This window comes from Rhinichthys klamathensis, unplaced genomic scaffold (assembly GCF_029890125.1).
Source record: "Rhinichthys klamathensis goyatoka isolate OS25496 unplaced genomic scaffold, OSU_Roscu_1.1 h1tg000139l_1, whole genome shotgun sequence".
Classification (NCBI taxonomy): Eukaryota; Metazoa; Chordata; class Actinopteri; order Cypriniformes; family Leuciscidae; genus Rhinichthys; species Rhinichthys klamathensis.
Window position 1 is genome coordinate 850,705 of NW_026606674.1, and position 14,651 is coordinate 865,355.

General features: G+C 39.5%; 1 protein-coding gene across 1 annotated transcript in view; it reads right to left on the bottom strand.

The window, feature by feature from the left end:
- Positions 1–4,987: 4,987 nt before the first annotated feature.
- Positions 4,988–14,651, bottom strand: part of tmem178bb (transmembrane protein 178Bb) — a 79,214-nt gene continuing 69,550 nt past the window's right edge. The window contains exons 4-5 of the mRNA XM_056257505.1: positions 8,962–9,099; positions 4,988–5,313 (exon numbers count right to left, since the gene is read on the bottom strand). Of these exons, the coding sequence (XP_056113480.1) occupies positions 5,063–5,313; positions 8,962–9,099 (389 nt within the window). The 3' untranslated portion in view covers positions 4,988–5,062. The remainder of the gene's footprint in view (positions 5,314–8,961; positions 9,100–14,651) is intronic.

Genomic DNA, 14,651 nt, shown 5'->3' on the forward strand with positions numbered 1-14,651 from the left:
TAGATTTATTTTTACAATATAACTTTTTAATTGCCTGGAAATACTGTATAGAGGTCAGTACAATACACGGGTAAATATACAATACAGATGAACACAACAATGAGATTTTATTTTGTAATGATATTACATTCCACATTTGAACATTTTCCAGGATTTATTTTCTCTTTTATTTTTTTCTTAAACATTTTTTTACAGTTGTATTTTTTTTCTGGTACTCAACAGACACATTACTGATGAAAAAGAACCGTTAGTCTTCAGTGTCCCATTAAAAAAGTTGCAGTTTCACCGATTCTGCTACTTTTTCTCATTTATATTTTTACATTTTGAAGACAAAAATATTCCCACTCCTATTTCCCATCCCACCCACTCAAAAACAAAACAAAAAAGGCTGACAACTTTTGGCTGTGATGTAAACACATTTGTGTGAATATAATGTGTGGAGTGTGTTCATGAATAAGGGAATCTGTGATCCTGAGCCCATTCATCACCTACTACATGCCCAACACTTGATGACCTTTCATTGAGGAGAGTCCTTAAAATGCCCACTAAGCGACTGTTCGTTTTTATTCATTGCCCGAGTTTTTATAAGACTGACTGAAATATTTCACTATAAGCATCACAATGATCCATACGAAGCCTATGCAATGCAAGTCACTACCTGCTTTCTGCCAATTTAGCAGTAATTGAAAGTCTTTATTCTTGGCATCTGATGCGAGCATCTGCTTCTGACTCTTTGGTGTCTTTATACTCCGTGATTGAACACCCCTCTCTGCTTTGTTGAAGGAGGACAAATGTTTTTTAATATTATTTCTCAAGTAGGACCGTGCAAGGATGGCGTTTTGGTTTATTTGAGAGAAATGTTGCGTACAACCAGCTGACCCCATTTATGTCTTCGCCTAGGAGCGTAATCCGTGGACTGAAATAAATATTTTCCTCCTAAGTGTGTCAAGGAACACTATCTTATATAAGGCCAGATGGGCTTATTGCGAGATGCCTCTGAAAACAGATTGTTATTGTGTATTTATGCATGTTTTCTGTTGCATGCATATTGTAATCAAGCACTGTGGAGTTTGTTTCGTCGATTTGTCTTTGGGCTCTGCTTCTGGAAAGTGTGGAGAAGTCTTCTGGAGTTATGTAATTTCATGGCCAATTGCATTGTCAGCATGCAACCATGTCTTTTTACTTGAATACTGCCACACAAATCACCTAGAGCACCCATACATAAGTCAGAAGCCTGTGAACGCTCTCAATGAAGACTGCTGAACTCATATTTCGTGGAGGAGAAATTTCAGTCGTGTTCGTGTTGAAAGACCCCATGAAATGGCTTGCAGCCTTTAGTTTTTCACAGCTCTGCAAAACTCACTTGGCAACCTGTATCACGAATGATGTAATGAAAACACTTTCAAAATGGATGACGACTTGCCGTTTCTTTCAGCAGCACCTCGTTGCAGTACACGAGATCCAGGGGGCGGAGTTGGATCCAGATCTAAGGGGTGGAGATGGGTATAGGGGTGGGGTTAGGGATCAGGGGTTGGAGATGGGTAGGATTAGGGGTGGGGTTAGGGATCAGGGGGTGGAGATGGGTAGGATCAGGGGTGGGGTTAGGGATCAGGGGGTGGAGATGGGTAGGATCAGGGGTGGGGTTAGGGATCAGGGGGTGGAGATGGGTAGGATTAGGGGTGGGGTTAGGGATCAGGGGGTGGAGATGGGTAGGATTAGGGGTGGGGTTAGGGATCAGGGGGTGGAGATGGGTAGGATTAGGGGTGGGGGTAAGGGATCAGGGGGTGGAGATGGGTAGGATTAGGGGTGGGGTTAGGGATCAGGGGGCGGAGATGGGTAGGATTAGGGGTGGGGTAAGGGATCAGGGGGTGGAGATGGGTAGGATTAGGGGTGGGGTTAGGGATCAGGGGGTGGAGATGGGTAGGATTAGGGGTGGGGTTAGGGATCAGGGGGCGGAGATGGGTAGGATTAGGGGTGGGGTTAGGGATCAGGGGGCGGAGATGGGTAGGATTAGGGGTGGGGTTAGGGATCAGGGGGCGGAGATGGGTAGGATTAGGGGTGGGGTAAGGGATCAGGGGGTGGAGATGGGTAGGATTAGGGGTGGGGTTAGGGATCAGGGGGTGGAGATGGGTAGGATTAGGGGTGGGGTAAGGGATCAGGGGGTGGAGATGGGTAGGATTAGGGGTGGGGTTAGGGATCAGGGGGCGGTGATGGGTAGGTTTAGGTATATGTAAGGTGGGAGGAGTTGGATCTGGATCCAACTCCTCCCCCTGGATTTCGTGTTCTGCAGTGAGGACCATCTCGTTTCTTTTGCAACCAATTGATGGTTGTTAAAGGAACTGAAGTACGAGCATCAATGCGAACCATGATGCTTTGTTTCTTGCTATTGCTATTTAGAAGCAGGTGATATTTATGATTTAGGGGCTGTTTACACGACACACTTTTCATCTAAAAATGTTAAACTTTGTATGCGTTTTGGCCATTCGTTTGCGTTTTGGGTGCCTGAAAACGCAAAGTTTTGAAAAAGGGTTTCAAAGTGCACGTTTTTGAAAACAGTCTCCGTGTAAACAACAAAAACGCAAATCTCTGAAGATGATGACGTCATGCACATGCGTATTACGTCTTCAGTCTATAGTGTTTCGTCGCCATCTAATGGCCTGGCAGCAGAATACAGGGGTTTTAGTCGTTTTCGTGGATACGTGTGAATGGGGACCATATTGACAACGGTGTTGTCTAAAGGCGGAAAACTCAAAGGGAAAACTTCTCTGTTTTAAGCATATCATTGTCATGTAAATGTACCCTTAAAGGGAAGCAACATTCTTGTTTAGCTCCAATCCTAATTAAACACACCTGAAGCAGCTAATCCAGGTGTTCAGGATTACTAGCAACTTGGCAGGTTTTTGAAGCAGTTTAGAGCTAAACTCTGCAGGATTGGACACACCAGCTTTAGGACCATGAATATGCATGTGAGTGAAATGAAACTCATCAATTTACATTGGTCTGTTATGCCAGAAGAGAAAAAAATATACACAAGTTGAGTTTATATCTCACAATTCTCTGAAATAAAAATCATAATTTTATGAGAAACTCGCAATTCTGAGAAAAAAGTCCACTCGCAATTCTGGGAGTCAAAAAAAGTAACAATTATCTTTTTCTTTTTTTTCGAGTCCATGGTTGAAACAGGCTTTCTAAATATGATGGTGAACTCCTAAACATTGACAAAACCAAGATTTAAACGGACACCAGGTTAACTGCTGGTTGAGCCGATGACCATCATGCTATCGTAAGGAGCTGAGGAAGTCTGTGAACAAGACCTGGCAGATGGTTTTGGCAAATCTCCCTTCTAGAAATCTGTAAACATGGTCTTGCGGCAAAGCTAAATGTCCTAGCGTAGGTATTTGGCATGTTTGAATGAGTGTGCCGATTCGCCAATGACCCTCTATGTCCCATAATAACACGCTGCTCAAGTGGTTGTTCATGTGTTTGTTGCATATGATATGGATATTAAAATGTTTCTGATGGCAAGAACGAATGCTTGAGAAGAGAAATAATGCAAAAAAAAACTGTAGGGATTGTATTAAGCTTGTGCTTGCCGCTCATCCTCCATTTGGAGGTCACGATTCTTCAGATGTACCTCTTTTGTGCACCGCTGCTATCTCATGTAATCAGGAGGCACTTACATACCCCATCCTGTTTTGGGAGTCCCCTTCGAGTAAAGAGACGCACGGTGAAACAGAGCAGGAAGTTGGATTCAAATGAGGATTTCTTTTGTCAGCGCGTAGATGCTTTCAGAAGAAAAGTCAGCATGCGTTCTCATCAAATGGCATAAATTCCTCCTTGCAGACAAGCTTAAGGCAGTAACAGTGTGATGTTGAGTTATGTTTCTGTCTGTGTGTACTACGTCAGTCGTGTCTACAGGGACTAAGTGTTCAGCATCTTTCCTTTCCAGTAATTCTTGATTCAACAAAAGAGCCTACCTGATTTCCCCCAAGGCAGGTTTTTGATTTTATGCGTTATTATTAATTTTTTGTTTGTGGGTTGGGTTGGGATTGGGTGGTTGTATGGAGACTACAAAACACTCTCACCCACACATATCAATAATACATAATTTGCACACGCTTCCTACATACTCATTCACACTGATGATGACTGTAATTACTACAAAAAAAAAAGCACATAATAAAATTGAAAGCATGTTAGAAATGTCCGCTGATACCATTTGGATATGAATAAGAAATGATGGAAAATGCTCCAATGTCCCTCCCCATTCAGATTTTTTTTGTTTTCTGGAGTATTATAGGTATTATTTTTCTCTTTACAATTTGCTGTACAGCGGGAGCAATATAACGTCACGAGCAGGCATCTCCAATTCCTGAAAACGTCCAGAGATGCTCGTTTCTACACGAGCAGATCCTTCAGCCACATCCCAAGAGGCATTGTGATAGTCTCCAGGGCCCGAGACAAACCAGCCGATTAACCACAACAGATCCAAATCGCATCAAATTCATTGTCCTCTCATGTTGAAAGAGCCTCGTGGTCCTGGTGCTTCTGTTTTGTCTGAGTTCCTGGGCTTGAAACATTGGCACTGGACCTCCATACTTGCACATATGCCGTCCAGATACAAATACAAAAGTCTCCAGGTTTGGCAGTTTTTAGGCATCGGTCTACATGTCAATATCCATCGTCAAGCAATATTGTCTTTTTTTTTTTTTTTACTTCACTTCATTCGTCACCGTTTTCTTGTGCTCATTAAAGTCACAACATTGACAGAACAAACTTTTTCTGTGCAGGATCTTGATGACGGAAAGGCCCACCGATATATTATCTTTACAATTATTCGTGGTATTTTTAATTTCTTTTAAACGATCAGGACACTCAGTTGTAAATTCACACACATGGTTAAAAAATGGCATTTGTGGCCTGTTTGGTGAGATTAGAAATGATTCTAAATGAATTTATGATTTTAATCTTCAGGTATGGTCTTTTTGATGCGTTTTTTTTTTTTGTCCCCCAATTGTCCAGCTGCACACGTAGGGCCAGGGGATTTTTCAGAGGCCGTCTCTTAACACACGGTGCCGTTTTCTTGGCGAGATTTGGGGCACGTGGAGCGAGGGATCGGCTGTATGGAGGGCGCCAGTGTGCAGAAGAAGCCAGCGATGAGGGACAGGCCCAAACCACCCCAGGCGCAGAACATTGACCAACCGTAACCGTGACTGATGTCGTCTGGCAGCCCGTATATGTAACGAGGGTAACGGGACAGCTCGAAGTTGATGCCTGCTACACAGGTACACAAGGAAATGATGCAAAATGTGCCTGAAAAAAAAAGAGAAAGACAACATCAGATTATTATGATTATGATTATGATTATATTATAAACCAGAGTTGCCTTGCTGTGTACTTTCTAAGGGAACATCCCAGCTTGAGTTTAATCCATTTCTTGTGCTGATTTTGAGAGAATTTTGAATTCCAGCTGTGTCGACATCTGCAAATCTTTCTGTAGAGGTTTACATAAAATAAAATCCACAGATATTGGTCAATTTTTATGGAACTTTATGAATGCGTTTTAGTTGACTCGCTTGTAGGAACTGAGCTAATCCGAGCGCTATTACTCGTTCAAACTGACCAAGAAGCAGAGTTCCACAGAGAGTCTAAAACACTCAGGACCATGCAATCAGAAGATCCTGTTCTTTTGGCATCATTCAGTCTAGAAACTCTCCAGCTAAGTATTTTAAGACCGTGCAAGCTTGTAAGTGACGGTCCCAACTAGAACAAACACCTAGGATGTCAAGTTTAATGAGACAGATTGGTTTGGAGATGGCACATCTTGAGTCAAAAGGTTGTAACGCATTCTCACCCCAAGGCGTCACTAAAATGACAATTTTGACCATGCTTCAATATTCGACGCTTTAGGCACCCTTTAGCGTCAGTTACATGACGCGATCCTAGGGCGTCATCTTACTGACGCTTTACCTAAGCGTCAGTTAGATGACGCGGGTAGGTTTAGGTCTGGGGTAGGGTTAGGATTAGATAGCGTCATCTAACTGACGTTAAAGGTAAAGCGTCAGCAAGATGACGCCCTAGGATCGCGTCATGTAACTGACGCTAAAGGGTGCCTAAAGCGTCGAATATTGAAGCATGGTCAAAATGATTCCCAAGGCGTCAGTTTCATGACGCCTAGGGATGAGAATGGGCTGTTAATCCCCAAGACAGAGGCTTAAAACAGACCTTCTTTTAAGATCTCGGAGTGACCTCTTAAACGCAGGACTGAAGTCCTCTAAAAACCACAGAGACTATACCTTTACATATCATATCATTCCAAAACAATGCTACGGACTTATAATCAAATATTGTTCAACAGCATAATTCTATATCATGTTTATAGACATGCTTTGCTGCTTATATAATTTTTGTCATAATTTTAGAGTAGCTATATTTTAGAGTGTGCATACATGCACACATACATATGAATGACATTTAGAAGACTGGAGAACAAAAACATCACAAATTATTGAAATAGTCTTATTTTTTATTTTAAAGAAATTACTACTTTAATTCAGCAAGGATGCATTAAATTGATCAAAAGTGACAGTAAAGGCATTTATAATGCTACAGAAGCATACATTATAAAGCATTATTTTATTATTATAAAGCATTATTTAAAAACATTTTTTCAGTTCAACAAAAATATTAAGCAGCACAACTGTTTTCAACATTGATAATAAAATAAATCTTAAAATGAGCATATTAGAATGATTTCTGAAGGATCATGTGACACTGAAGACTGTATTCAAATAGAAAAAATATTTTAAACTGTCATAATATTTCAAAATATTACTGTTGTTTTCTGTATTTTTGATCAAATAAATATAGCCTTGGTGAGCATACGAGACTTCTTTAAAAAAAAATCTTATACTGTATTGGTAATTGAATTAGGCAAGTCATTGATTCCAATTGGAGCATTATTTAAATTTTGTTTTAACATTTTAGCTTTAACATTCACGTCATAATCTTTTTGCAGCCTACTACTTGTAATCTTTATTTCTTTGGAAATGCACCTTAAAATGTTGCATAGATTGCCAGTAATACTTCTAATATTTACTCAGTAGGTTTTGGAACAAAACTAGTGTTACGTAATATGTGATTACATGACATTGCAGTGACATTTAATCATCCAATAGCAAACTTAGCATAACTCTTTTTTTTTTCTTTTTTTTTTTCACAAGCCTTGCTTGTACTTGCTCGACATGTGGATAGAGCTTGTAATGCATGTAACAAGTATAGATAACGCTGTCGTAAAATGCCAGTCGATAAAGAGCTCTAACAAACTCATTTTCCTGCACCGTGTGACTGAGCAAACATTCAGAGGTGATTCATCCTGCCATAATCTGACCCTCCGTGCTCCTTCTGCCTTTATAATTTAGCATCTTAATTGGGTTTTTAATTGCCATCTCATTATTCAGACACAGGGCATCACATTAATCCAGCGCACATCGTAATTGCGTCTCCGCTTTGCTCTCTATGGTGCTCCGCCACTCTTAAGGGAGCGGAGAGAGTGACGCAAAACAAGTCAGCCGCTTCCTGTGAATAACAGAATATGAGAACGCACAGTAACCAGGCCACAGGCTGTGAGGTGGTGTGAGCATCTGTGCAGTGAGGTGATGAGCCTGTGGGAGTGTTCAAAAGACTCGAGACTCAATATTGCTTGCTGTAAAGTGAGATAAGAGATCAGGAGATAATTGATATTACATAATCGCTTTAATGCTGGCTTCCTGGCTGTCAGTCATTAATTAATGCAGTCTCGGGGTGACTTGCGTAGGAATTATTGACTAATGCACTATGCAGTATGTCATGTTACATCACCTTTATTTAGGCTATATAGTGCTTTATTCTGCATATTCCCGATTGTTTCAAAGCAGTTGCACGGATATAAACAGGAAAACAAGTCAGTGATGCAAACTTCTTCAAACAAGAGAATTCAAATTTAGCTGTAAAGCAACTCTAAACAGAAAATAATGCCGTTATTAAACTTATTATTGAGCTATATGGCTGACAGTGGATCTATATCTGAAGGTGTCTTGTGCTATCTGGCACCACATTTGCAGCAGGTCCTTTAAGTCCTGTAGGTTGCGAGGTAGAGGATCGAATTTGTTGGTCCAGCACATCCCACAAATGCTCAATTGGATTGTGATCTGGGGAATTTGGAGGCCAGGGCAACACCTTGAACTCTTCATAATGTTTCTCAAACCATTCCTGAACAATGTGTGCAGTGTGTCAGGGTGCATTATTCTGCTGAAAGAGGCCACATCCACCAGGGAACACTGTTGTCATGAAGGGGTGTACCTGGTCTGTAACATTTACTTCTCATTAGTAGAGACTCCAAGACCTAAAATGAATGGGTCAGATAAGTGAAACATCCAAAATGTGTGCCTGCAGGAACAGGGTTGGGAAACTAGTAGTGTAAAAATGCATTGCATACATTTTGAATCGAAATTCAATGCAAGTCAATTAATATGTTATTTTTAATAATCATAATAGTGATAATAATACCAAATGTATCACATTAAGTTCTGATCCAAAACATTTTTGCTGTAAAAATTCACTTATCCTAGAAGCAGGATATACAAAGAGTGTATAGCATTTTATTCACATTTGATTCATTTATATTATATTATATTAATTATACATTTAGCTATTATAAATGGTACTAAAATAATCTGAGAGATTACGTTGAATCTCGACCAAATTTCTGATTTCTTGATTCACTTCATCATTTAATAATCAATACATTTCTTGTCAGAAATCCACACATTAGAAATATAATCATATAGATTATGCTATATAACTTAAACTGGCTGCCATTTCTTAAATATTTTTTACATTGTCTCAACATTGTACTCTGACTCAGCCGTGAACATCCTTTAAACAACCTACATTGTCTGTTTGTTTCTGAAGTTGACTTACCGCCCATGAGGAAGAGCAGGCCTGCCACATACTGCATGAGGCCACGGTCCCAACAGCATCCCAGCATCCCAATGATCCAGCCGAAGAGGATGATGGCCACCGCCATTCCCATAAATCCTGCCGTCATCCTCCGCAGATCTGTGGGCGGCGAGAAAGGCAAGTCAAACACATGACTCAGAGCTGATAAGGGCACGGCGTGAACACGGATGGCAAAATGGCGCATTTTAATGAGTGCTTGAGGGATTCTGTAAGCCCTGTATTATATTCTATATTATTATGTTATATTCTTATCTATTCACAACTTCTTTTTTCAACCAGCATGAATCATGAGATGCTTTTAAACACTATTAAAGGTGTATTTTGGGCTCATTTCCTTTGATAATATGCTTCAACTCATTCGCTTTTGACAGGTAGTTTGTTGTAGCATAACTTTAAATAAAACAAAAAAATGTATATGACTGCAAATATAGTTCACAAATTCTATAAATCATGCAACAATGCACGGCACTTGCCCCACTGTGAGTGTGAGTGTGCGGCCACACGCTGAGCGCGACAGGGTTGCCTCTGTGTTAGCTAGAGGGTAGGTCACAGCATTTGTGTTGGTTTGCTCTTTTTTAATCTCACAGTTGAATTCTCACAGTACAGGAGAGGTGGCAGGCCCAAAACGCCGGGCACGGTGGTTTATGCCAGCCAACTGTGAAAGGGTCACAGAGTTCACCTCAGGGCAGACGCAACTCTAGATGAGCATGCTGTAAGAGAGCTTTTAATACTTTCTAATAGAGATGGGGTGTTAAACTTTTCATCCAAGTAATAATATCAAATCTAAAATGCCAGATATAAATTTAACAGCAATTCATTATTCCCACATCTCTATGACAGGAAATTCAGCAGATGCTTGTTTGTTATTACTTAAGTGCCAGATTTCATCAGTGTTTCCTCTCGGGGTGCAATTGCAACTCTTTTGTTTATACCTTTATATCTCACAATGTGACTCCATTTGTCATATTTTCAACTTTATTACTCACAATGTGATTTTATTTCTTACAATTGCTACTTTATTTCTCATAACTGCGACTATTTGTTGCAGTTTTTCACAGTATTTCTCACAATCTGACTTTTGTATTTTTTTCAGCTTCATTTCACACAATGTGACTTATTGCAAATTTGATGCTTGTAGCTGTGATTTTGTTATTTTCAACTTTATTTGTCAAAATCTGACTATTTCTTACAATTGCAACTTTGTTTCTCGTAACTGCGACACTATATTTCACACTTTCAACTATTTATCACATTGTGACTTTATTTCTTACAATTGCAACTTTGTTCCAGTTGTAACTGTGACTATTTGTCATATTTTCAACTTTATTTCTCACAATGACTTTATTTCTTATACAATTGCATCTTCGTTTCTCATAAATTACTATTTGTCGCATTTTCAACTTTATTTCACACAATGTGACTATTACTTACAACTGCAAGTTTTTCTCTTAACAGCGTTTTTTATCTCACAACGTGATTTTATTTTTTCTATTTCTGATTTTAACTATTTCTCACAACGCAACTATTTCTTGCAATTGCAACTTTGTTTTTCATAATTGCGACTATCTTACAATGTGACCTTGTATTTGCAACTTGTCTCACAATTGCCGTTTATATTTTAGTGTGACTATATCTCACGATATGACTTTTTTTATTTTACAATGACCATAGTAGTGCCGTTCATGTCTCGTAAAATGCTTCATGAAGTGTTTTACAGACTTGTGCCATCTCAACTTTCATGTTCGGTTGTATTTCTCTCACTTATAAGGTGTCTGGAAACTGTTTTACTTTGCAGTCCTTTGGGAAAGCTCATTTATGACCCTTAGATATGGTTTACTGTAAGTTACTGCCACAATAAAATAGAGCAGAGCCTTCACAACAATGAAACAGTTGGGTTGAAATAAGAAAGGTTAAGTTATAAATGAATCCCTTTCTTACTGAAAATGAGTTTAAAGAGAAGATATAGTAGTCACGTACTATCAAACACATTGTGGTTTAAAAAAAGCTCACAAGAGTGTTATTTAAACATTGAGTCAGGCTACAAACACCGCCTTGGGTACAGCCCACACAATACTTGTTACATCATAATATAGGCTCTTGTATTGTAGAAATGGAGTAGCATCAGTCAGCGTGTAGGCGACAGCATGCGTTCTCAGGTATACTTTGGTCATGTAAATTGCTATAGATTGTACACAAGTTATATCCATATCAGGCAGTAAGCAACGTTTTAGCTTTGCGGTCATCAACGACTTCATCTCTCTGGAGAAATGCAAGAGAGAAACTGGTTTACATAAATTCAGGAGCCTTTCTTGGTTGGATTCACATTATAAATGCTGTTTGCTATCTGAATGACAGCTTTGATTTCTCATGTTGAGAGAAACATTTTATGCCCCAGAGAGCAAAGTATTGGATTTCCTAGTTTCTTAAAGGTTCTTATGCAATCTGCAGACTGATGCTAAACCAGACTGTCAGCAACGTTCAAAATGTATGTTAACTAGAACGGAGGGCAACGAGAGTAGAAGAGCACAGAATGCTAGACAGGCAGCTCTACTGGAGACAGGCCAGGAGAAGTCTCTGTAGTTGGCCCTCTACTTTTGTTTGATATTCTTGTCGTTTTTGTATCTCTGTGTTTCTTAACCTGCTGGGCTTCCAGATGTGTCAGGTTCTGTCAGATCTTTGTTCCACTCACTCTCGAGGGCTGAATGAGAGAGCAGCCTGTAAATGCTGTACTGCAAGCAAATGTGTGCTTTCAAAATCTCTGAGGGGAAGGGTGTATAATTATGTCTTACACAGGATCTTTGCCAATTAGATACTTTTTAATCAAAGTGAGGGAAATGCATAGGGAGAATGGACTGTACTGAAGCTTGATTTCTCTGAATTCACAACCTGAAATGTCAGATCTTTCGAATGCAGTTTTTCCACTCTGGAATATACCATGAATACCTAAAATGACTAACTGCTCCCTTAGGGCTGTACCCTAAGGAGATTATGCTTCCTCAAAATGAAATGTATAGTCAGGGTTTGAAACTTTTACCCACTGTTTTAGTGGTAAAGGGACCGTTTACTCGCCTTCCAAACCTGTATGACTTTTTTTCTGTTTTGGAACACAATGGAAGATATCTAAAGTTGGGATCCAGTCATTGGAACCCATTGATTTCATTATATAGACCACACAAAAACAGACATTTTCCAAAATATCATCTTTTGTGTTCCACAGAAAGAAAGTCATTTTGGTTTGGAAAGACACGAGTGTGAGTAAATGATGCAATTTCTTCCCCCCTTAAGTCATACGAAATCAACTGAATACCAATATAGTCAACATAAAATGGCTTTTGCAACATTTATTTCCATAATGTGATGTACTTTTGAGAGAAACAAATTTGAATAATGAATATTAAACAATAAAAGGTTGGATCCATTGGCAAATTAGGATTGTGGAAAGTTTAATATCACAATGAATCCAGGAATCAAGTTGTTTCAGAGTTATAAAATTTTAATGAATGATTATTAAAACTACCTTTTGTTCCCTTTGTAATACTGTGCATTGATGAATTGTGCACAAAGGGGTGTATAAAGCAAGTAAATGTGGTCATATATTATTTAATGTCGACTTTAAGCCTTAATTTATTATTCAAACTCATTTTCAACCCAAATATTCCACTTGGGATCACCTTGAAAATTAAGTTTCTTTCTTCTTTTTTTTCCCCCCGCTCTTTTTCCCCAATTTGAGTTCTGTTAGCAGCAGAGATTCTTGTTCAAATTTGTCCACAGTCCTCATGCATAATTCCACATCCGTTCCGACATCCAGATCAGACCCCTGTGCTGACTGTTAACATCCTGTGATAAATCACATGGCTTTCTTGACTTCAAATTTATAATCTCTCTAACAGAAGTAAATATAGACTAATCGCATGATCTAACCGCATAATGGGCGTACCATCGAAAGCTAATGGGAAATGTGATTGATGTTGGACTGTTCATGGTGGATGACACCGTAATCTAATTGGGAAAGAAATTGTGACATAATCGAGTTGGGTTTACGCAGCTCTCGAAGCCTTGTAGTCCACTATGTACACACCTGGGGTCTTACAAACATATGCTAACTGATTGATGGTAAATGAAGGTCCACTTTATGAACATGAGGTCGAGTAGAAAATGGCCATGTGCTCCCTTCTGACAGGAAACTAATGGTCGCACCTGCTCAGGAGAAACTGATTTGCATGCCAACCATCAATGTGATGAAAATGAACACAAACTTTCTTGGCTAAATCCCTGTGTCGTCTTAGCCAACCCAGACCCCGAGAGCCCTTGTTGGACTGAGAGCCCTTGAGAGCCCAGATGATGTCAAACGTGTCTCAAGTCATACGACGACATTGTTTACAGGCAATCGAATCAGAGCGGGAAACACAAGCCTCTTTTCATCTCTGACCTTTTGGAGAGGGTGCTTCGGAGAGTTGCATCATTGTTAGAGGAATGCTTTTGTCTGGAATGACATGTGTTGCAGAGAGCACATGCAAATTTGACTGCTAAGGATTCGGGAACAAATGAAATGATAGTGGGGATATTGCTTGAGGAATAATGCGCATCAGCTTTATTTGCACTAGTTTGACAGTTGCCATTTTTTTTTAAAGAATGCGAATAGTGAGACGTGAGTCAGAGTGGATAGTGGTTTATTAATTTAGAGAATCAAGTAACAGTGAAAATACGGATTTGCTGCCTATTAGCCTGAATCGTTTCTGTCGCACCCTCATTTTAATAGCATTCCTCCTTGAAGTCATAACAGAAAGTGTGTTTTGGAGAAATTTGGTTCTATTTCTTCAACATGTTTTAGTTGACAGGAGCAGGAATTAAAAGAGCAAACAGAGAAGGAAACGGGTTGAGACATGACATAATGCAGAATCGAACCTCCGATTGTCACATGAGCACCGCGGCTTAATGCTCTGCGCTAACCGCTATGCCAAGGCACAGTTTTCTTGATTTTCATTTCTTCTTCAGTAGCTCATTAGAAGTAGCCAAAAATAAACTTCTGTTAACCTCAAAAGTGGTTCTATTTTCTGGATCTAATATGTCAAACTGATTCAGTCTATAAAAGCATGTCATGTTCTTCATTGAAATGAGTCAGCATGTTTTAGTGCAGCATGTGGTCATTTTTCTCTGCTGGCTTTGGGAAGGGATTACATTTTTTTTGTTACTGTGTTTCTCTTATTTCCCTCTCTGTGTGGAATGGCCCTGAAGGTAATAGAGCTTAATTTCATTATACCCCTTGTCGACCGCCACTGGGGAGAAAACAATTGTGAACTAAAATTAGATTACAGAAGACGGGATGGGAGAAGCTGGAAGAACATCATACTTATTTGCCATATACTCAAGAGGACCATGTGTTCGACTGTTTAAAGTGGATGTAACACTGCATGTAGTTGGCACAACTTACAAGTCTTGTGCTATGTTGGGAATAGCATGCTATAATGTTTCTGCAGTATGCGCACTGTGAGGGGTATGCAAATTTAAAATATGCAATTTACACATTTTGTGCTGGGATACGGTATCCCACAATACAATGAGCATGATTTGACATATCACTTCCTGTTTTATGAAGTAATCACAGTCTCGATTTTTAGGTTTGATTTATTCATTAATCGAACTGCCAAGAT